Raw genomic sequence first — 23,626 nt, forward strand, 5'->3', positions numbered from 1 at the left:
TCCCATGGGTATGCTGTGTGTAATTCACAGAGACGTAAAGATCCCTCCTTTTGAAGTGATGTAAGGTCGAGGGAGGATTTATTTTCATAATTGGATTACATTTATCTGATTGACTTTGATAAAATCCCTTTCCTTGCTTTTTTAAATCAAAGACAAATAAAAAGCAAATATTGTCTTTTGAAACATGAAACATGATCAGTCTTCAGGATAAATTCCAACAGGACATACAGTGACAACTAAAAAATGACTAGAAGTTACAAATATAAACTCCCACAATTTTGAATACTAATTCTTAGCTGATTTAATCAATACTTGTAGTTGCCAAAAGTTGCCCAGTATTTTATCAAATACTGGGATTTGTGGTTCAAGTTGATTTTTAAATTATTTTAAAGGAAGTCTTTTTTTTCCAATGTTAAAACTAATACATGCTTATTGTAGAAAATTTACAAGACAGAGTTTAAAGAAGAAAATTTAAATTGTCTATAATTTTAGTAGACAGAGATAGCTACTATAAAAATTTTTGGTAAATTGCCTTCCAGTATTTTTCTCTCATGTATATATTTTAATTACAGTTTTATGAATCCTTTTTCTAATTTTTAAAAATTTAACACTGGGTTTCCCTATGTCCTTAAAATATTTTGCAAAACGTTGTCTTTCATGATTGCTTAACGTTCTGTTGGATGGATGGACTAGCTAATAAATCAATGATCATCTTTTTAATATTTTGTCAAATTGATAAGAGAACAGTGGTGTCCCTTAATTTGCATTTATTTTATTATTTGGAGGGGTTGAAAAATCTTTTGGACTTTTTGTCAATAGCATTTCTTCTGTGAACTGCCCTGTCATTCATATGCTTCCTTTTGTGATGTCTTTTTTCTTAAGTGACCTCTAAAATGTAGTATGTATATATAAAGTAGTTTAACCCTTGCATTAATTTGTGATTACTGCTGTAATGCATGACCACAAACCTGGTGGCTTAAACCAATAGAAATTTATTTTCTTCTCGTTCTGGAAGTCAGGAGTCTGAAATCACAGACTCAGCAGGTCTGTGCTCCCTCTGAAAGCTCTAGGGGAGAGTCGGTTCTTCACATCTTCCGCTTCCGGAGACTGCCGACACTCCTTGGCTCGTGGCTGCATCACTCCAATCTCTGCCTGTGGTCACTTGCCTCCTCCTCTTCTGTGTGTCTCATCTCTCTCTGTTCTTCTCTTATAAGACACTTAGGATTTCATTTAGGGCCCACCAGGATAATCTTATCCCAAGATTCTTAATCACATCTCAAATATAGATATCTTTTTTCTTATAAATAACATTCAGAGTCTCCAGGGATCAGGACCCAATATCTTTGGTGGCTGTTATTCAGCCTACCACAATCCTCAACAACCCCATGAGATAAGTACTCTTCTTTCTTTCATTCGTTGGCAGCATTCCTGATGAAGGACAAAACGAGAAGTTTGTAGTACTCTCGATCAGCCCTGTCCAATAGGACTTTCTGCAGTGGTGGAATTGGTCTGATGTGTACTGTCTACTCCAGTAGCCACCAGCCACATACAGCTATTGAGCACTTGAAAGATGGTAGGGTGACTGAGGAGCTGAATCTTTAATTTAATTTAATTTTCATTCATTCAAATTTAAGTTTAGATAACCACGTGTCATTAGGGGCTACCATATTGGATGGCACAGTCGTGGGGATACTTGTTTCCAGAAAATCTCTTGCTATAATTAGTATTTCTTTTGGCTTGGGACCTGTCATAAACCGTCATCTAAGTGTTACGATCCACGGATGAGCTTCATTTTAAAGTATCATAAAGTGACCTCATCCAACCCCTTAGGGTGATAAAGGAGAACCTTGAAGTCCATGGGACTGTGGGCTCTTGTCCCTGAAGATGCAACAGCCTCTCCCCCATTTCCCTCACGAGCATCAGGGCCACCTGAGTAGCTGTCAGCTCTGAAAACCGGGCCGAATCCAGGCCTTTGTGTCCTTGCAGTTGGTCCTGTGTGGACCATTTCTCCCCACCTGCATTTTTTAACTTAGTTTGTTGAAACTATGCCCGACATCCAGCTCACCTTCAACCTAGAGAGAAGTAAGACCCTCACATGGGGTGACGGCTCTAGGATTGGCCCTGCGGCAGTTCTCCTGGGATTTTAGCAGATTCCTTTTAATCCATGCAATCTTGAGGAATCTGGAAGTGATAGTAAATTACACAGCCTTATTCCATTTTTTAAGCCAACACACAGTCAATCAGAGGTGATGGCTAAGAGGAAGAGCTCTGGGGGCTTGGGAGGATCTTCGTCCTCAGCAGGGTGAGCCTGAATGCGAAATGAAATGCCAGTGCCTTTTAATCTTGCGATGTGATGGCATCTATCATGCTCTCTATAATAAACAAATACATTACAAATCACACACACACACACACACACACACACACAGGAGGAGTGGTCTGAGAGCCAGGCTGCCTGGGTTCAAGTCCCAGCTCTAGCACTTACAGACTGTGTGTCCTTGAACCAGTTCCTTAACCTCTCTGTGTCTCCATTTCCTCAACTTAAAATGAGGATATTAACAGTATCGACCTCATAGATAGGATAACATAGACTAATACATATAAAGCCCTTAGAGTAATGTGTCGCACATGATACAGCCTCAGTAATTGTTTTAAACGTGTAGGAAGGCCGGCACATTCTCAGACACACAGTTTGCAGTTTGGAAGAGTTGCCATGGCCATAGTGCCCTGCGTTTTCACTCCTGGGTCTGGAGCCTTTATATTCGCAGCCGTAAGCATCTTTTCAAGTGCTGCAGCCTGATGTGCAGGAGAGACTGGCTGGGGATGGAGGCGGGGGAGGAAGGGCTGCCAGGGCTGGGGGTGGGGATAAAACTGAGGGGTAATAACAGGGTAGGCAGACAAAAATTAGACAGGGTGGAATGTGCTTTTAGTCCCCAGGACGGGGAAGCCAGGACGTGACATGTCTACAGATCACCAGCAGACGTACATCCTTCCTGGAAGAGGCCTTGGAATGCTTTGTTAATTTTTTTGATTAAAAAAATTAAGATATAATTTAAGTGCGGTAAAGTTCACCCTTCTGTGTACAGTTCTGCGGGTTAAGCTTTGTCATTTTAAGGTATGTGGACCTGGAGAGACCTGCAGATTTGTCTCTCGCCTCCACAGTTTATGCCAGTTTAGGGCTCCAGGAGTTTACACTGGAGGGGGCTCAAGAATTATCTGCAAGTGGAGAGAATGGTGCACTCACCACCCAGGAGAGCTCCCGGACACGTGCAGAAATTTGCTGAGGATGGGGATGTGTTCGGAGCGAGGCGAAACGACAGAGTTTCCCATCAGCCTGGAAAAGTGGATGTCTCTTTCGGAAAAGACTTTCGGATCTCTCCCATCCAGCCTCCAATGCTGCCCCCCTGCCAGGACCTCCCGGGCCTGCACCAGCTTCCATCACTGTTCACTCCTTCTGGACTTGTGTACCTGTCTACTGCTCCTCCAAGAGGGACCTCGCCAGGTGCTTCCCACGGATGCTCTTCTGGGATCCTGAGGCTTAGAAAGGCTGAGTGCCTTACTCGGGGTTCATGGCTCATGAGAGGCCATTCATACTCCAGTCTATTGATTCCAAAAGCCATGATGCTCCCACAACGGCAAATGTGTCTCCTCGTTCTGAGCATTCCAGCAACAGAAGGCTTGTCCTGTGTGTCTTGGACTCCGTGGTCATTTCATAGAAAAAGATGGCAGTTGCCCAAGGCCGAGTTGCTCACTAGGTACCGCCTGGAAACCAGGAGCTTTCCTTGTTTCTGACTCCTTCTCTGTCCCTGCTTCTAAGCCTCTTCCCGCAGAGTGAGGTGATGGTCTGTGTAGGTAAAAGGGAGAAAGGCAGAGAGGAATCGTGGGATTTGAGAAAACTGGCTGACTCCAGTTATTTTACAGGTGACAAAAGGGACTCAGAGGAGTCAGGTAACTTGGCTAAAAACTTGGGTCGCTACGGGCAGAACTAAAACCAGGGTGAGCAGAGGCTTTCTGAAGCCTGGTCATTGTGTAAAACGAGATCGGTTTTCAGGGAAAGGTTCAGAATTGTTCCGAGGACTTTTAAGGACATCGGAAAGAAACCACTAGAATGTTCACGATAGATATCTTCCCGGGACTGGGACCACGGCTCTGTTTGTTCTTTTCCTTCGTATTCCAAATTTTCTACATTGAGCATTAGTTACTTTCAGAAAGAAAAAAGAAATTTCAGGAGGACAATGGGAAAGGGATGGCCAGGGGAGGTGATTAGGGGTCGTTATTTTGAATTCCTTGTGTAATTATATTTTCAGTGAATTCTCAAAAGCAGCTGTGGTCTGTGGAGGAGATGTGAACACATGTGGATTACTCCTATGAGAAGGTGAATAGCTTTTTCTTTTCTGCCATTCGCTTTGGTGGAAAATATGTTAGGTTGAATGGAGGACATAAGAAGAGGTGGGTGAGAAATCAAGGTTATTCACCGAGGCCTTGGGGACAGGTGCACACCTGCGTGAAATCGCGTATTTTGCTGTCAGTCGTCACAGTAAATCAAACTAAGAACAGCCAGCAGCTACAGGCTCTCTGGGCTTATCCAGGCACCGGGTCATGGTCCTTTGAGATCCCAATTTCATTTCCTTTGGATATATACCCAGAAGTGGGATTGCTGGATCACATGGTTACTCTATTTTTAATTTTTTAAGGAACCTCTCATACTATTTTCCGTAATGACTGAACCAATTTACATTCTCACCAACAGTGTTCAAGGGTTCCCTTGTCTCCACATTCTCGTCAACACTTATCTTTCCTCTTCTGATAACAGCCATCCTAACAGATGTGAGGTGACATTTCATTGTTATTTCAATGTACATTTCCCTGATGATTAGTGATGTTGAGCATCTTTTCATGTACCTGTTGGCCACTTGTATGTCTTCTTTGAGAAATATTTATTCACTTCCTTTGCCCATTTTTAAGCCAGGTTATTTGGGGGTCTTCTGCTATCGAGTTGTAGGAGATCTTTATATATTTTGTATATTAATCCCTTGTCACATGTGTGCTTTGTGAATCCTTTCTCCCATTCTGTAGGCTGCCTTTTCATTTTGTGGGTGGTTTCCTTTGCTGCACACAAGTTTTTAGTTTGATGTGCTTCCACCTGTCTGTTTTCTTTGGTTGCCTGTGTTTTTGGTGTCGAATTTCTAACACGCTCCTGGGAGTTGCTAAGAGTCCTGGTCCTGGGATTATACTTGGAGCAGCCTTGGGCTAGAGGCACTGCCACCCTCTGCACGCCTTCCAGGGAGGTGGGAAAGTGTAGGCAGTCGCCTTAAGGAGTGTCAGAAAACCACGGAAAAAATTAAAACCAGTATTATCCTGGGAATGTGAAAGCCCCCAAATCTACTGACTCTCTGCTGAAGTCACTGGAAGCCGCCTCCTTCATAGGTACTTAATACATTGCAAGGCAGGGCAAACTGTTCTTTGGATATGGAGCCTTTGGGTTTGTTTCAGCAGGCTCTTGATTTTTGTGTCGTATGGTGACATATGTCAACACACGTGTTGCTTCAGACAGAAATTATCATGCCTTTATGTTTCATAAATAGGTGTTTGTCACTTGATAGAATTAAGGTCAGAGGATCTTCAGAATTAACCTTTATACTCTAAAGCTTCCCTTTTCTGTAATTCACTCTGTTGCTGTTTATGAAAGATTAATTTTGAAAGTAACGCATAGGAAATGAGTCTAAAATGTAAACATCTGTAAAGTTTCGTTTCCTAAACTTTCTGGACTCTTGAGTTAGGAAGGGCAGTGACTCACTCCTTTAAATGAGGAAGAGTCTATGGATGAATGATGTCTGGGGTTTAGAACTATAGGTGCATGAACAGAAATGGACGGCCGTCTATTTAAATAGAAAATTCTCTGCATTCCTTCCTAAAGTGATTTGTTCTTGCTTGGGTATGAATTTTTTATACAGATAAATATTTCAGACAAAAGGTGAAAATAAAGCATATATATCATTTTCTCAACAAAAGAGTCACCAAAGTCTAAATAATCAATTACGTCATCTGTAGTATATTGTTCCTTTTAATAAAAAAAAAAAGTGAGCGCAGGGCAGGGAGGTTCCTGTAGGATTCAAGCATGAGCAACGATAATACTTTGGAATCAAGAAGGAAGCTTCCTCCTGGAGTAGTAACTGCTAATCATAACCCACTAATAAGTAGAACCATCAATGAATAAATCAGATTTTGTAATGTGCCACTGAGAAATCGCCTTGCTTTGCACTAGACTTTTTCCACCTCTCCTTTGAGAGATGGCGAACCCCTCAGTTTTCAAACGAGGGCCATGGTAATTAAGTCCATGTGTAGCCAATTGCCTTTATTGAGTGTAAGTGAATTTATAGGCAGCAAGTGACACTTTTGGAGGCTTCTGTGCGATGGCACAAGCTGCTTTCTTTAGAACGCAGGAGAAATTTATGAACCTGCTGACATTAATGTAGGTGGTTGGATGACTTGGGGGGGACCAGCCGGAAACCCCTCCCTCCATATATTTTTCATACTTGGTGAAACACAGATAAATCTCTGCCCTGGGCATCTGAAACGGTGGGACCGTTGAAGCTCAGTGTCAGAGCTCAGGGGAAAAATTTATCATTTTAGTAGTTCTGCTTTCTAAATCACTGCAGACTCTAGAGCTGGTCCTTTTCACGTTTGTGAAAGAATTTTTGACAATATCCATAAATTTTTAATCAGCCCTAACTTTACCAAATGTTCTGTGCCTCACGTTTGCTAACTGAAACACAGAAGGCATGGGTGTTTTTCTCTTCAGGCTCCCTTAAATAAAAGAATATAAAGGCAGGTGGGTCTGTTGAAGGTGATTTTTATAAGAAAGTAACATTAATCATTGAATATTCTGTAAGAAATTAACATTGCCCTTCCCCCATTAACATTGTCATATATGAATTATAGCTTCTAGAGCTGAAAGGAACTTTAGAAATTGTCTGATAGACACACATGCCTTACTTTTTAATAACGAATGAATAAACCTAGTTCAACAGCATCGTTTGGAGGAGAGGGAAACGTACCAGCCTCCCACAGTGATGGAGCGATTTGCTCAAATCACACCTCTGATTAGTGGGAGCAGCCCACTTTATTTTTATTTTTATTTTTTTATTTTTTTGATGCGGACCATTTTCAAAGTCTTTATTTAATTTGTTACAATATTGCTTCTGTTTCATGTTTTTGGGTTTTTTTGTGTTGTTGTTTTATTGGCCACAAGGCATGTGGGATCCTAGCTCCCGACCAAGGATCAAAGCCACACCCCCTGCATTGGAAGGCAAAGACTTAACCACTGAACCACCAGGGAAGTTCTTCCAGCTTTATTACTGGAACCTAAACCACCCGTGTGCTTTCCTTGGCTGTCAGCTCAGCTCTGCCTGTGTAAAGTGCCAGGCAGGGGAGCGGAGCCTGCAGGTTCTCGAGTTGCTCGCAGCTTGGTTCTGCTGGGGCAGCCAGTGAAACTTGCTAAGCTTCAGTTTTCTCATCTGAAAAATGTTGACAGCAAAAATAGCACCCACCTCACAGGGCTGTTGGGAGGATTAAAGGAGACCATGATCTCAAGTTATGAGCACATAGTGCTTAAAAAGGAATATATTACCATGGAAGATCCTTTGCAAATCATTTCAGTGCGGTCACTAGATCAGGTTATCCAGAAATAACATTGCATTTTAAATAAAGATCCAAGGTCATCTCATTTAAGCCATTCAGTTTATAGGAGAGAACCAGCAGCCAATATAGAATGGAATCTGCCCAGTGGGGTCCTAGAACCTCTCCCTTTCTAGCTGGACAGGCCATTTGACTTGAAGGAGCCTCTGCTACTCGTGAAATCATCAACTTTGCCCAACATATCCCCTGTCTTGAGGCTGATTTTGGTTACGTGATAAAAATGACAGTCCAGTAAACTGAAAAGAGAGGAGAAAAATCCTCGGACACAAAATATACCCAAATGCGTTTCTGGTCCCTCCTCTTAACGGCCAGAAGCCCAGGGCCTAGACCTTGCCTCCCTCTGTTCCCTGCCCTTCTCGGTGTCCATGGTAACCTCATCCAGGCTCACAGTGTTCCATTCCATCCCTGTTTGGTTGACTCCCAAATGCGAATCCCCAGCCCGGAGCGCTCGCTCTCCTGAACTCCAGACGTGGGGATCCCACTGCCCACTCAGTATCCCCGCAGAGATGCACTTGGGGGGGCGGCATCTCAAGCTCCACACATCCAGAAGTGCACTGGGCATCTTATCCTCCCAAACCTGCCCCACACAGCCTCCCACCCCAGCAGATGTGAACCCACCCGTCCAGTCTCTTACCGTCACCCCGACTCTTCATCTTCTCTCAGCCCAGCCTGCAGTCGGCCCGAAAATCCCATTGGCTCTACCTTCCAAATATGCCCCAAGCCCACCGACCTCTCAGGCCTCTGACTTCGCCACCACCTGGGGTCTGAGCTGCATCAGCCCCAGCCTGATGAACCCACCTCCCCGCAACCACCCGGGCTCCCCAAAATCTGTTTTCAGGATGATGCCAGTGTATTCACCACCTATTGCTGCGTACGTAACAGTTATCACTCAGACTTACGAACTTAGTGACTTAAAAACCACACCCACTGCAGCTCCCACGGTCTCTGTGGGTCAGGAGTCTGGGCTTAGCTGCATCCTCTGCTCACGGTCTCACAAGGCTGCGGTCAAGGTCTCACCTGCTTCCACGCTCTCCTGGCTGTGGGCAGGGTTCGGCCCCTGAGGACCTGGGTTCTTTGCTGTTGGCTGGAGGCCGCCCCCAGCTCCTTGCCAGGTGGGCCTCTCACCATGGCAGCTTGCTTCACCGAAGCCAGCAAGAGAGAGAGTCTGGGAGAGAGGTGGGGATTACAGCCGTGGAGAGCCATTGGGGAAGTGACGTCCTGTCCTCATGCTTCCTGTGTTCTATTGGCTACAAGCCAGTCCTGGGTCCCAGCCCCACTCAAAAGGAAGGAGAGACACAAAGGTGTGGACACCAAGACACAGAGAACTCAGGGGCTGCCTCAGAGTCTGTGGACACAGAGAGGAAGAATCATCCTTCAAAAACCTAAGGCAGGTCTTGACCCTGCCTTAAAAAGTGGCTCCCTTTCCTCTCCAGAAAAGCAAGTTCGGGCTCGGTGCCTGCGGCCACTGACAGTCCTGGCTTTCCTTGGGGCAGCCCAGGGGCACCTCCTTCTTGGAGCGTCGCCGTGACCAGGCCCCGGGAGCCTCCTCCACAGGGACTCTAGTGCCTGGGAGATATGCTTCCACAGTCTCTGCTCCCAGAACTGTCCCCCGTGCATGTTTTGTGGTTTCTTCTAATGAAATCTGAGAGAAGGGAAATTAGAGGCTTCCACTTGTGTTACTGAATCCTCAGTGTGCAGGATAGAAAATTATGTGTCATGATTATTGTTCTTGAGTCATTTCCAACTTGTTTGTGTTTTGATTTTTCTGTCTCACTTGTTCTTTCAGATAGGACTTTTAGGTTTCCAGGTCATTCAAAATTAGACACAAGTGTTTATTCCCAGGAATATAAATAGTTCAGTGGTAGGAGAATGCAATATTATGTACATCAGGAAAAACAATATTATCATTTCAGGTCATGCAAAAAAATTATTTGATGAAATGGAACGCCCACTTCTTATTGTAAAAATTTAAAAACAAAGACAAGGGTTAATTCTTAGCATAATAAAATGTAAACTGAATAACAACAAGGATTTTTTTAATCTTCTGTTTACTGCTTTTTCCCTTATGCCTAGTACGGTGTTTGGCACATAGTTCTAAATGAGTGAATGAATGAATGAAACATTAAGTATTCCTTAAAACAAAAGAGAGCTATACACTTAATGAGGAAACACTATAGGTCGTCCCACAAAAGGAAAGGAAAATATAGATGACTTTGTCCCCTAATAATTAGTGCCATAATATAAATTGTTATCAATATAATGACATCAAAAGGAAACAATATTTTTTAAAATGTAGCAAAATGTATTTTTTTAAAAATCAACCACAGACTAAGTATGAAAGAGAAATATATGAAAGTTTAAGAAGTCTATAAATGTTAAAAGGAAGAAATTTTAAAAGACTTGAATAAATGGTGAGACGTGCCATGTTTCTGGTTAAACAGAAAGATGACATGATTGCTCTGGGTAATTGATAGAGAGGACACAATTTCAATTAAAGTCCCAACAGGATTATTTATTGAACTTGAAAACATAATTATTGAAGTCATTAGGATTAAAATAAGAAAATAAGAACCATAAGGAAGAACAAATGGCACTTTATTTTCAAGAATATTATAAAGAAAAATAAGGTGTTGCTATAAATGCATTACACTAATATAAAAGCACAAGCATAAATCAGTGAAACAAAGTAGAGAGCCCAGGAACTGACAAACATAAATGGAAATAAATAGCATATGATAAATTAAGTTTAAAAAGTAATAAGAATGGAAAAAATATACTTGCAATAACTAGATTGCCTTAATTGCTAAAGCCAACAAGCAGTCGAAAGTTGAATGGAGAATATAACTTCCCTAGAGAAAGGTCACAATTTTCTAACTATGGAAACAAAAATGTTTTCCGCTGGCTGTAAAAATGACAAGGTCTTTATAATAATCAAACCCTAAAATAAGACAAAAAAGGAAGTCAACCAAAAATAAAATTTATTTTTTATTGTACATTATTTTACCTTACCATTTTATTTAATTACAAACATGATTTCTATTTGTCATAGCAAGGAAAGCAATACTGAAACATGTACAGAAAAAAATGGTCTCCTCCCTCCAGGCCCTCTCTCTGAGCTAATCCTGGTGGACGGTGCACGCGTTCCTCCTGCACCTGCAAACATAAACACAGGCGTACAAGGCTCTCCTGTCCCCTTTTCTTTTGATAACCCAGGTCGCTCCCCAGCCCAGTCTTTCCCCTTAATAGTCTATCTTTAACATCCCCTCTGTCCACATAGAGCAGACTAGTCTTTATGAGAATTGAATTTATTCATCCACCTAAGTATTTATTAAGTGCTGGTGGTGAAAAGGTAAAGAGGAACAGGTGAAGTCTAGTCCCGATGCTGGATTCCACAGTGGGGCTTTACCAGAATTACATACGCATTCCCCATTGGGTGATTATTTGCAGTCTCTCATTACAGTTTTTATTTTTTACAGCTTTTGCTAGTACAAATTGTGCATCACAAAATATCTCTGCTTTTACTTCAGTAAGGATTCCCAGTAGTGGAATTGTTGGGTTAAAAGTTGTGTACATGTGAAAGGTATATAACACAAACTTGATAGCTAAAAAATTAAGGAATCCATTGTCTAAGGGTTTATGCAAAGCCAGTCAGTGACTGTGATTAGTAGAGACATCCTGGGCTTCTAGGCAGAATCCCAAGGTTAGAATTGAGGCACTTCTGTAAGGAACCGTTTGCCTTTGGAAAAGTCACTTAGACTCTCAGATTTTCCAACTACCTCCTTTGCAAAATGGACAAAAGTGCTTATCTCACAGAATTTCTGTAAGGATGAAATGAGAAACAATTTGTGAAAGGCGTGTGTGAAAACGCTTTGTAAACCTGCATGCAACAAACACACAGTCGATGATCATTCCTGCTAAATAAGTGGGTCCAAGAGGTAAGGAGACAGCTACACAAATGCACATGCACATAGCAGGTAGCAAAGTGCCAACGTCAGTAGTAGCTAAAGAAATGCAAATTCAATTTGGGCTTCCATTTTACACCCAAACTTTCATTTTACACCCAAAACCCATAAAGGCATCCGAGGAAGAGGAAAGCCAATGCGTTGGTGTGATAGGTGAAACAGACTGCAGGAGGCACTCAGAACTGGCTGGTGGGTTTGTGTTTGAATTCTGTTCTTCCCAGGAAGTGACCAGGGCTTTTCTCTGGGTACTTCCATCATGGGCACGGCCTCCCCACCCCCAGCCCCAGAATAATTGGCTGGGACAGGGGGTTGTAGTTATACCGAATTTTAATTCTTCCCATTTAAAATAATGAGCCGTCAGCATCCTGCCCAGAGCCTCTTGACTTTCAAGAACAGGTTGCTGCTGTTAGGAGATGCCTGTGAGGTGTGAACTAAGGTCACCTGAATTGATGTGAGTTTTGATGCTCGGACGGGCCAGGCTGGCACCTCGGTGTCTGAGTGCTGTGCTGCAGAGCCCAGGCGCCTGCCTCCAGACCGTGAAGCCATTTTTCAGGCACAAAAAGGAAATGGCAACAACATTGCCTGAGTCACGCAGATGCTGGACAAACGCTACTCGTACAAGATAAAATATGGGCTACTTCCCACCTCCCTGTGTGAGATTAGGGAGGGGGGCAGGTCTGTTTGCCCCTGGCCTCAGACAGAGTGGAGACAGGCTTCCACAGTGCCTCAGGCAGGAGTTCTTCACTTAGGCTACAAGATGTACAGGACACATATCATATCTGCAGGGCCAAAGACAGATTGAAAGTCCAGTCATGGACCAAGGGTTTGGATGGAGGTTTGGACCAAGGGTTTGGATGGGCATTTGGGGAGGAAATTAAGTGAGAACAGTTTGGGATCAGATGATGGGATGGCTGGCGATTCAGAGTCATTGCTTTACACACGTGAACCCTGCCTGGAAGCTCCTCTAGGGGAGAAATGGTGCAGGTCCCACTTAAGAGGCGAGGACTTGGAGGCCGTTATCCTAGATAACTTTGATCATGAAATGTGGATGGGATGCTTTCTGGGTCTGTAACTAAGATTGGTATCAAGAGAAGAAGCTGGAAGAAATGTCAGATTACTAGAGCTTTCCAACCCTGGAGCAACTGCCACGTGCCATCACTTAGAAGGCTAATTCTCTGGTGGGGAGGGGGGCTTGGTGGCTTCTCAGCTTCCTTCTTTTGTAAGTTTCCAGGGGAGATCCAAATTTAGTGGTAGGGAGGTGTCACTTGTCTTTGAAAAATATTCAACAATCTCTAGTTTGTTGATAAATCTAAAGTTTGATAAATAATATATTTCATATTCAGCATTCCTATTCAAATTTTCCTAAATACTTTTTATTTTACTTTTTAATTTTACTTTATTTTATTTTATTTTCTAACTGACAAAGCAAGAAGACTTTAATGGGAAGGGGTGCCTGGGTGGAGAGCAGTAGGGTAAGGGAACCCAGGAGAACTGCTCTTCCTAAATAGTTTTTAGGGAATGGATTTAATGAATACCTGGAAGTTTATCTTTTGGAAATTATACTTAATACTAATTAAATATTGTTCCAAAAAGTTGAATTCTTGCTTTTAGAAAAAAATGTCATCCCCATGAGACGTGCCAGCATTTGCTTGGCGGTGACTAAATGGGGACTAGGAGTGCAGAAATATCTGGTAAATCCTGTCTTGTCAAGTTCCAGATCCCTTTCTCAAGCTTTGTGTTCTTGGGTGGTTTTCACCTTTCTCGTTTCTCCTGTTCTGTAGATGCGGGTGAAATGTATATAGTTGAGGTGATTTTTCATGCAGCCATGTGATGAGATCCATTTTCTGCATCACTTGGTGCATCTGATGGTTTGGATGCCCATTTGAAGAACCTGCTTTGGCCCTGCCTATTGCAGCAATTTGAGGGCAAATGGAAATTAGTTGGTGGCGGGCGGGGGAGGGAGTGGCACAGCGGGGAGGGTACTAGCCCACGCCCGCACGTTAACTTTGAAAATCAGCCAGACGATGAAAGTTCAAAGGTAATCAAATGTCTGTGGAATTAAGATTCAAGCTATAATTGAGGGAAAGCTGTGATTTAAATAATCACCATGTACCACGTCAGGATCTTTACCATGTAATGATTTTGTAGAGGATTTTGTGTTAACATTTCCTTTAAGTAGAAAAGAATTCCCGCGTCTATGAAAGCACTTTCTAAACTACAGAGAGAAACTGGGGTAATCATCCAGAAACAACTTAACATCCCCTCTCTTCTCCATCCCAAATGCACATCCCTCAGCAAGACCTTTGGCTGTGAGATAAGAGGGAACCTATTGTATTTGGCCAAACATGTACTTTATGCAAGGTAGTCAGGGAAGCCCTCTGTGATATGATGCCATTTGAACAAAGCCTTAAAGCGAGTGGGTGCGTGTTTTTTCTCTCTGAACGTGAACACCTGTCTGAGGAGGGAGCATCGGGGTAGACGGAGGAGAAGCTGGAACGATGAGAAGGTGGAGGAGGGCAGGAAGGCAGCAGCGAAGCCGTAGTACCAGGGCAGCCGTAGTAAGTGCAGGAACCAGGTAAATCACCATCCGAACCAGGAGACTTGTAAGAATGAAAGGGGGTGCTGTTGTCAATTACACATAACTGGGCCTGTCCCCAGGAAAGCGGGCCATAAGTTAACCTAATTACGTGGGCGTTGGTTTCATTTGGAGGGAGAGTTTTGGCAAACTTGGAGCAGAGAAACGGCACGACATGACTTATGTTTTAAAAACATCACTCTGGCTGCTACGTGGAGGGGAGCAGGGGTGCGGAGGGGCAGCAGGGAGACCAGTTAATCCCAGTAACACAAGTACAAGATAAGGATGGCTCGGATCAGTGCGGGTAAGAAAAGTGGTTGGATTCTAGGCATAGAATTGGAAGGTAGAACCAGCAGGGTTTGCCGATGGATTGAACTGAGGTGTGAACGAGGGAGACGAGCCCAGGATTCTAGGGTTTTGCCCTTGCAGCAACTGGAAGATGAGTTTCCATGTTCTGAAATGGGGAAGTACAAGAGGAGGGGGAGGTTTGGGAGAGGAGGTGAGCACAAGGGTGGAGGTTGGGGCATTTACGTCTGAGACACTCACTGCACTTCTGAAGGTAGACACTGGGCAGGCAGGTGAGTGTATGAGTGTGTGGTCCAGGGGAGGGACGAAGGCAGGAGACGTGGTGATGGGGCAATGAAGCCTGCAGGGGGTGTTTAAAGCCAAAAAGCTACATGAGATCCTAAGGGGTGAGCATGGAAGAGAAGAACCCAAGGGCCGATCCCGGGGTCCCCCAGCATTTACAGGTGGGAAGGCAAGGTTCTGGCAGAGAAGGCTGAGCAGGTGGTCGGTGGGGGGAGGAGAACTCAGAGGGAAGCGAATCACAAATCATTTCGGGAGGAAGGGAGGGTCCAGAACTCACACTGCTTCCAAGCCACGTCCTGTGAGCCCCTTCTCTGTAAGGCAGAGAAGGAGGTGCCAAATAGAAGAGGAGGAGGTGAGAGATGGAAGGAAGCCAGGAGGATCCCAAGCTGGAAGCCAAGGAAGAGAACCTTCCAGAAAAAAGGACTGTGTCATCTGATGGATCAAGAGAGAGCAACGTGGTAAAACACCCTGGGAAGCCAGCACATCAAACTCACTGATAAACTTGTTTACTTAGTTTGTGGGGGAGATGGAAGCCCAAGATCACGGGGTCAGCAGGGTCGGCTCCTTCCGAGGCTGAAGGGAGAAGCTGCAGATGCCCCCTTCTCCCTGAGTCTCTTCACATCATCTGCCCTCTTGGTGTGTCTGTGTCTGTGCCCTAATCTCCCTTGTTTATAAGGACACCAGTCATATTGGATGAGGGCATCACCTCATCTTAACTAATTCCATCTGCAAGGACCCTGTTTCCACAGGCAGTCACATTCTGAGGTCCTGGGGGCTGGGACTTCAGCCTATGGATTTGGGGAGGGACACAGTTTGGTCCGTAACACCTCGTGGGGACTATTTTAATGGAGCCAGTGAATGTGAAGGACTTGAAAAGCTGGAGTGTGGAGGTGAGCAGGGAGATACGTGAGAAGCTGGGGGATGAGTGTTCACAGACGTAGACCACAAACTGGTGGTTACCGGTCGGGGGGGCATACAGGGGTGGGCAGTGGGAGGTACAAACTACTGGGTGTAAGATGGGCTCAAGGGTGTACTGTACAACACGGGGAATAGAGCCAGTATTTTGTAATAACTATAAATGGAGTGTAACGTTTAAAAATTGATTTGAAAAGTTGTAGTAAAACAAAAAGGAGGATGATAGTTTTCTAAGTGAGAGAGGCCTGAGCTTGTTTCAGATGCACAGGGAAGCATCCAGTCATGAGAGAGAAAGGGCCCGGGGGGAGTGGGAGGAGTGAGACGGTAGGGGGCCTCGAGATGCACCACCAGGCTGGCCTGGGTCCCGGGAGCAGCCTCCCTTCCACTAATGAGGGTGGGAGAGCCAGAGGGTCTGGGCTGGACCACCGTCCCTGTCCGATGGCAGCTTCCCTCTCCTCCACCCCGCTGCATTTGGGCAGAGCCCTGGTTGGGGGGGCGCGGGGGGAAGGGGAAGGATCCCCTCTGGGCCGAGACCCCATCACTCTGCAATTCCAGGTGTTTGAATAACGTCCATGTTCACACGATGTGTCGGCCCTGAGCTCCGTGGCGGGTTTGACGGGCCTGAACAGACACCCCGGGTGTCCCGGCAAACGTAAACCAGACACTGTTTCCACTTTGAATCTTTCCTAACACCATGTCGTTGGGGGTCTTCGGCTGCTCCCCTAGAGGTCCCCACATGGGCTGGACACTGTTTCCACTTTGAATCTTTCCTAACACCATGTCGTTGGGGGTCTTCGGCTGCTCCCCTAGAGGTCCCCACATGGGCTGTCACCTGCGGTCGATGTGGTCAGCCCCCCGGCCCTTTGCACCTGAAACACTGTGGGAGCCGAAATAGTATTTCCGGTCACTCGTCTCCAAGTATAAGTCATCTGTGCCCCGGAGCTCCCCAGCTCCACACTGCGCTGAGTTCCAAGTGCTGACACGCTCGTCACCTCGCAGCTTCCTTACGCTCAGCAAGGGAGGCGCTGACTGCGTCTGGGTTCTGAGCATCGTTATTCCGGAGACGGAAGGCCGTGTCCCATCTCTGCCCCAGAGCACAGCTGAGAACGTGGTGGTGAAAAGCCGGCAGCCAAGGAAACGTGAAACGAAATTCGAGAACTGTTTTCTCCCAGCGTGCTGTAAGTGACGGAGTCTCAGTGCGAACCCGGGGCAGCCTTGGACATCACAAGGCAGGAGTGCAGCAGCTGCGGGAACAGAGGTCCCCTTGCCGCAGAGTGAGGGCGTGGGGCGTCGTGAGAACAGAGAAGTGCGTGTGAGAGAAAGAGCTGTCAGGTTAGGCTGTCATTTTCTACATACGAATTTTAAAAGATATCTTTTAAATGTGTGCCCAACAACAGTTCTTACATTCTTTAAGGATAAGACCTTCAATTTTAAATTATGATTAATTATTTAAACTGTCACTAAAGAACTAAATATGTTCATTTATCTATTAGAAATAAATATATTTTTAATAATATATTTGCAAAAAGTACTGTGAAAAATATAAAATTATCAAATCTTACTCTGACGATTGATGCATAACATAATTAAGAGTTCCATTTTAGTAATGGCACATGTAAATCCTTTTTGGCTTTAATTTATATGAGTGTCTAGGTTTGTTTTGAGTCCTCAAAAACACCCAAGCTTTACAATGAAACAATAACACTTTGCAATGGAATTGCTTGTGAAGTTGGTCGTCAAAGGAATAAGGTGAGTGGTTGTGAAGAAGGGAAAGTGCTCTAACTTTTTTTTTTTTTAGGAATTCCTTTATTTTTATTAGTTATTTATTTATTTATTTTTAGCTGTGTTGGGTCTTCGTTTCTGTGCGAGGGCTTTCTCTAGTTGCGGCAAGCAGGGGCCACTCTTCATCGCGGTGCGCGGGCCTCTCACTGTTGCGGCCTCTCTTGTTGCGGAGCACAGGCTCCAGACGCGCAGGCTCAGTAGTTGTGGCTCACGGGCCTAGTTGCTCCGCGGCATGTGGGATCTTCCCAGACCAGGGCTCGAACCTGTGTCCCCTGCATTGGCAGGCAGACTCTCAACCACTGCGCCACCAAGGAGGCCCATGCTCTAACTTTTAATTCAGTTGTATTCCTGGTTTTTATCCAAGATCGTGTAGGCTGAATGATGCACAGATAAGACAGAACATGGTCAGGCACGTTAACAAGGTTTGAGATACGAGTCTCGTAGACAAGCAGGATCTGGGGCCAGATCTGTGCATCTGCCCTGTGGCTGTGGAGTGTGAGCTGCGTGAGGACGAGGTCTGACATCTTTTAACCTTCAGATCACTGTCTTCCATTGCAGCATCCAGAATCTAGTTGGTACTAAATAGATGTTTGTTGATTGACTATGTGCATGAATGGAAGGATGGATGGACGGATGGATGGATGGATGGATGGATGGATGAGTGCATGAGGCCGCTAAAGTAGCTGAAGTCACGGTAGCTCCGTTGACAGAATGGCACACATAGTGTGTCACCACCCGACGTCCCCACTGCTGGTGCATATGTCCATAGAACCCCCCACCCCCACCCCAGGCAGTGCACTGTGTTCAGTTCCTTTCAAAGCAATGCTGAGGAGCTGAGTCACGTGCCTGCTGAATGAGCCCATAGGAGAGTTTCAAGAGACCTGAGAGATTTTTGTCTAGACAGTGATGTAACTGTCCTAAGATGTTTGAGAAGCAGTCTATGAAAGGGATGGGGCCAAAGCCCTGCGGTGGGGACGGTTAGGGAGCTGCTGGCTGCCGACCTCTGCCCGAGGCAGTGGCCCCAATTCAGACCCAGTTCAGAGTCATCGCAGTCCTCACTGTCATGCACCTGCCTTTTTAAAAAGTTCCTTTAACAATATCCTTGAGGACACCGTAAAAAATAATTGCAAGACTCAACCCTTGAATACATAACTTTTCAAAATTGTACGTGAGGAACCTGGAGGTGAGGTGGCTGCCTTCTGCTGCGCCCCAGAGTATGAGGGCCGCTCAGGAAGGGCACCTGCCACCTGTCCAGCTTCAGACCGAACCAGACACTTTTTATGGAACCTCATTTTTCCTTGAGAAAACGACTGACACTCTGGCTATTCAGACTGAGGTTTGGGACAACATTTTCTCAAAAATGAACCAAGTGAGCCTGAAGGAAAACAACTGAGGGCATTTGTTGCTGATAACAAAATATAAACTTTCTAGCGAAAATTACAGTTTTGGAAATCTCGTAGTCACCTCTGTGAGTCTGAGAGCTTCTCGTTACTTAGCTTTGGGGTATGAGATGGGTGGCGTTATTAATGAACATGATTTTTGGTACGATGAAATGTGTAAGCATTGGGAAGATCCACATACGTCAATGAATCATTAGTTTTGAAATGACCAAGATGTTACAAAGTCATGATACAAAGTCATGCTGGGGTAAAAGATCTATTCAACGCACAAGGCACGTGGATTTTGATGTGACAGGGAAGGGAAAGTTCTTGATATGCTTTCAGATTCCACATCACCACCAGCCTTTAGGAAGCTACCACTTGTCGAGTTGTGGTGTAGAATCAAAGCAGAATATTCACAGCTATCTAAAAGGCTATTAAAACTCTCCTCTCTTTTCCAATTACACATCCGTGTGAGGCCAGATTTTCTTTCTATACTTCAACCAAAACAACATATTGTAACAGATTGAATACAGAAGCAGATATAAGCATCCTGCTAACTTCCATTAAGCCAGAACAGTAATACTGTTCTCACTAATTTTTTTTGTTCTGGGAAATACATTCTTCATTAAAAATGTTGTTTATGTGAACACATAACGGGCTTATTATTATTTTTTAATGAAAAATGCATATTTTAGAAATGTGTCAGGTTTAATGTTTAATACAGTAAATATCAATAGCTAGAACTCACATAAACAAAAGCTTTTGGGGATCATCAAAAATTATCAAGGGTGTCAAGAGCAACTAAGGCCAGAAGTTTGAGAACCGCTGTTATAGAGTCATCTGGAGCGTGGGCACCTCCTCTAACCCTCAGATTCTGTTCTTCCGTGGATTAATGGAACTAACTTGGTCGTTTTTTCTTTCTATATATGGAATAAATATAACACTCGTATCCAAGTCAGTTTCTCTTGGAAAAATTAACTTCATTTCCCTTCTGAAATTCCTCAACATTAAATTTCAAAGTCTGCATTTTAAAACATAGAAACTATATGGTTACAGAAAAGAAATTACTATTCGGAACTCTTAACATACGGGGCCTTAGACTCGCTAAAATCTAAAGCATGCATGCGTATTTCATGCACTAGTCCTAAATCTGTAATTCGAACAATGCCATGCTTCTGTTTTATTTCAAAATCCTGTGTTTATCCTAAATTTCAAACAGGAAGAAATAATTTGTGCTTCTGTCTTCATTTTTAATGCAAGCACAGAGTATCTCAATAATTTAAAAAAGCAGAAAATTACAATCTGCTTCAAAGAGAGGTGTGTCTGTCTCACAGTAACAATTGCCTTGAGGAAGGAAACCTGCTCCTGAATGTCACCAGGTCCTTCTGCTTCTTAGAGACCGGATGTCCAGCCAGCAACTGGCAGGGAGCCCCTATCCTAATAATGATCACTCATTTCAGTGAACTTGACCAGAGCCAGCTAGTGGGGAATGCAGCAGAGAGGGCTGTGCTCATGGATGTTTATTCTGCCCTTTTTCTTCCTCAGGCACTTAACGGGCACATTTCCCGACTACCCTAAAGAAGAAGAAGGAGGTTCAGCTATTATTTTTTCCAACAAGACGCGACAACAGGTACACATATGCGTGAGAAATAAAATGTAAATATATCATAATCGCATTTCTTTAAACTTTAGAGATAATGACTTTTGCAGTGTTATTAGGTCTTGGTTATTTCCCTACAGATGTTTACCTGGAAATACTTATGTTGTTTATCAATTAATGTACTTTCAAAATTTTTTAGATGAATTCATGCTTTCTCCTGTCTTTGAAAGCGATGTGACAACACATGAGTCTTATCTTCTTAGTCACTGATGAGCAGCTTGATTGCAGGAACCCTTTATGTTCTGGTCCCTGCTTGCCTCCCAGTATCATATCCTGTCCCCCTCACCCCATCTTCACACCATCAAGTCCAGCGGTCCACTTGCCCGTCCTCCTCACCGCTCATGCTGCTGCACCTTTAGTGCCTTCGTGCATCTCATGCTCTCCCCTCACTCCAGGATGCCTTCTGCCCTTCTTCCTCTGCTTAGCTCCTGCTTGCCTGTCAAGACTCAGCTCTTTGCCATATTCATGTTCTTCAAGAGAAACACCCTTGGACCATCTCTATAGATGCTCCAGTGGCATTTGATGATTGACATCCAAAGCTGCTTTTAGAAATGCCTTAATAAACTAGAAATAGGAAAACTCTTCTTGACCTCAGAGTATTTATCATAGAAACCAAGAGAAGGTTTGCATTACTCAACAGTGAAACGTTTAGAAGCATGACCATTAAAAGTGAAACTCAAGAAAAGAATAATTGCTATCAGCACTATTAGTTAATACTCTCTGGAAGTTCTAACAAATGCAATAACATAAGAAAAAGAAAAGAAGTTACAGATATTTAAAAAGTGACGATTTTATTATTGTTTTCAGATTATGTGATTATATTCCTAGAAAACACAAACTTATCAAAAAATTATATTGACATATTATGCAGAATTGTATAGAATTATACAGACAAAATTCACTGAAGAAAATGAAAGAAGACATGAATAAATAGACTGATGATTTGTTTCTCTGGATAGAAAGATTCAGTAAAATACAAATACACATTATCTTTCCATTGTTTATGCAGTTAGTGCAATTCCAATAAAATCAAAACAATTTTTTATTGACAAAATTATTCTCAAGTTTATAGAGAAGAATGAAAGCATGACAATATCCAAAAAGTTCTTGAAAAAGAACTGTAATCAAGGGAACTTGCCCTACTTGGTACAAATCAAATTATAAAGTAATTGAGCCATCACGGTACTGGGAAAGGAATAGACAGATAACAGCAATAACAAAAATAGTATGTCATGTGCAGCATTTATTGGACAAATATTCTGTGCCGGGTCTTATGCAAAGAACATTATGTAAATTAACTCATTCAATTCTCCCAACCCTCGAAGATCAAGCCATTTGGCCAGATTCACAGTTAATAAGTTGGGGAGCTGAGATTCAAACCCAAATAATCTGACTTCAGGATAGTGTGCTCAGAAATTGATTCAGGTACTAGTTGGAATTCAGAAATATAATCATGACCTAAGTGGAGAAGGATGAACTATGCAATAAATAATATTGGGACAACTGGCTCTCCATTTGAGAAAATTAGTTGATTTTTACCTCCCTTAATATACAAAATAAATTTCAGATGCATTAATATTTACATGTAAAATATTAAACCACAAATTACCAGTAGAAATTGTTTGATATTTAATAATAATGGGGAGTAATTTTATAAGTATATCACCATAGGCAGAAATCATAAAGAGAATAAGCTGATATCTCTAACTAAATGAAACTTAAATAGCAAAAAATATCATAAATGAAATTAAAATCATATGATAAAATGGAGAAAATATTAGCAACATAGCTGACGTTAGGTATCTTTCATATGTAGTTCTTAGAAAGTAATAAGAAAAATCTGAACACCTCAGTAGAAAAGGCAAAAAATATTAAAGTAATTAAAAAATTTTTTAACTCACTAGGAAAGAAATTTAAATATAATGTTACTGTATCTCTTTTCACCTATAGGATTGCTAAAATCTTTAACTTGTGATTATAATTGGAGTTGGTGAGCGTGTGGAAAAAAGTCACTCTCGCACATTGTGGCTGGATACATAAATTAGCATGACATTTTTTGAGGGCCATGGGCCAAGTAAATATCAAAATATTTACTGTGTATACCCTTTAACCCATAAATGCTCTTCAAGGAATTTATACTAAGGAAAAAATAAAAACAAGTTGCCATAGATGGGCAACAACAAACTTTTTCCATTAGCAGCAAAATAGTAAATATTTGTGGAACATACAGTCTCTGCAGCAACTACTCAACTCTACTATTACAACATGAAAGCACAGACAATATGTAAATGAATGGGCATGGCTGTGTTCCAATAAAGCTTTATTTATAAACATGGGCGGCAGGCCAGATTTGGCCCACGTGATGTGGTTTGCTGATACTTGCCATAGATGACTGAAACAGCTGTTCTTGTCTGCACTGTTCACAGCATTGACAGAGAAGAAACAGGCTAATGTTCGTTACTAGGGAATTAGTTAAGTAACGTGAAACACTAACTAAGCAGCAGTAAAAACCATGCTGTAGATGAGGTTTTGTCAGCACTACCGACCCCACAGTCAGCATCCCTGGCTTCCTCTGCTTCCCCGCCTGAGCCCTCAGGGTCAAGGGGAAGAGCTCTTCTCCCAACTCCCTGTCAAAAGCCAGCATCAGCTCCCAAAGCCTTCTCTCCACCCTCCTGTCCTTCTCCCCTGAACTGTGTGACCACTTAATAACCACCCTCTTGTTGGCAGTTCGAGCCCTCCCTTGAGTGACTGTCATTTTGACGTGATGTTATTTCACTTTTTTACATGTTTAGGTCTTGTCCCTCCAGCTAAATCATCCGGCACAAGTTGTGTCTTGAAAGCCCATGACAAGCAGCCAGACATGTTTCATGTTAGCTTTTAAAGGTAACAATTATAGAACTAAGAATGTTGGTGGAATGTCTAAATTGTCCATCAGAAACTCTCAAAAGTAGAGTTAATGTCCAGTCAAACTAAAAGCAAAAGAAAACTGAAAACGTCTGGTTAATACGTACACTAAAATCAAACAAAGGGAGCCACAAAGCAGCATGACTTTAAAAGGCAGATG

General features: G+C 43.2%; 1 protein-coding gene across 5 annotated transcripts in view; it reads left to right on the forward strand.

Moving 5' to 3' along the window:
* The window catches only part of DRC11 (dynein regulatory complex subunit 11), a 170,030-nt gene that overhangs the window by 45,275 nt on the left and 101,129 nt on the right, over positions 1–23,626 (forward strand). For all 5 annotated transcript variants that reach the window (XM_082396881.1, XM_082396878.1, XM_082396879.1 and 2 more), the window contains one exon: positions 20,448–20,532. In XM_082396881.1, the coding sequence (XP_082253007.1) occupies positions 20,448–20,532 (85 nt within the window). The remainder of the gene's footprint in view (positions 1–20,447; positions 20,533–23,626) is intronic.

The sequence above is a fragment of the Balaenoptera borealis genome (assembly GCF_965194805.1).
Source record: "Balaenoptera borealis genome assembly, chromosome: 6".
NCBI classification, from domain to species: Eukaryota; Metazoa; Chordata; class Mammalia; order Artiodactyla; family Balaenopteridae; genus Balaenoptera; species Balaenoptera borealis.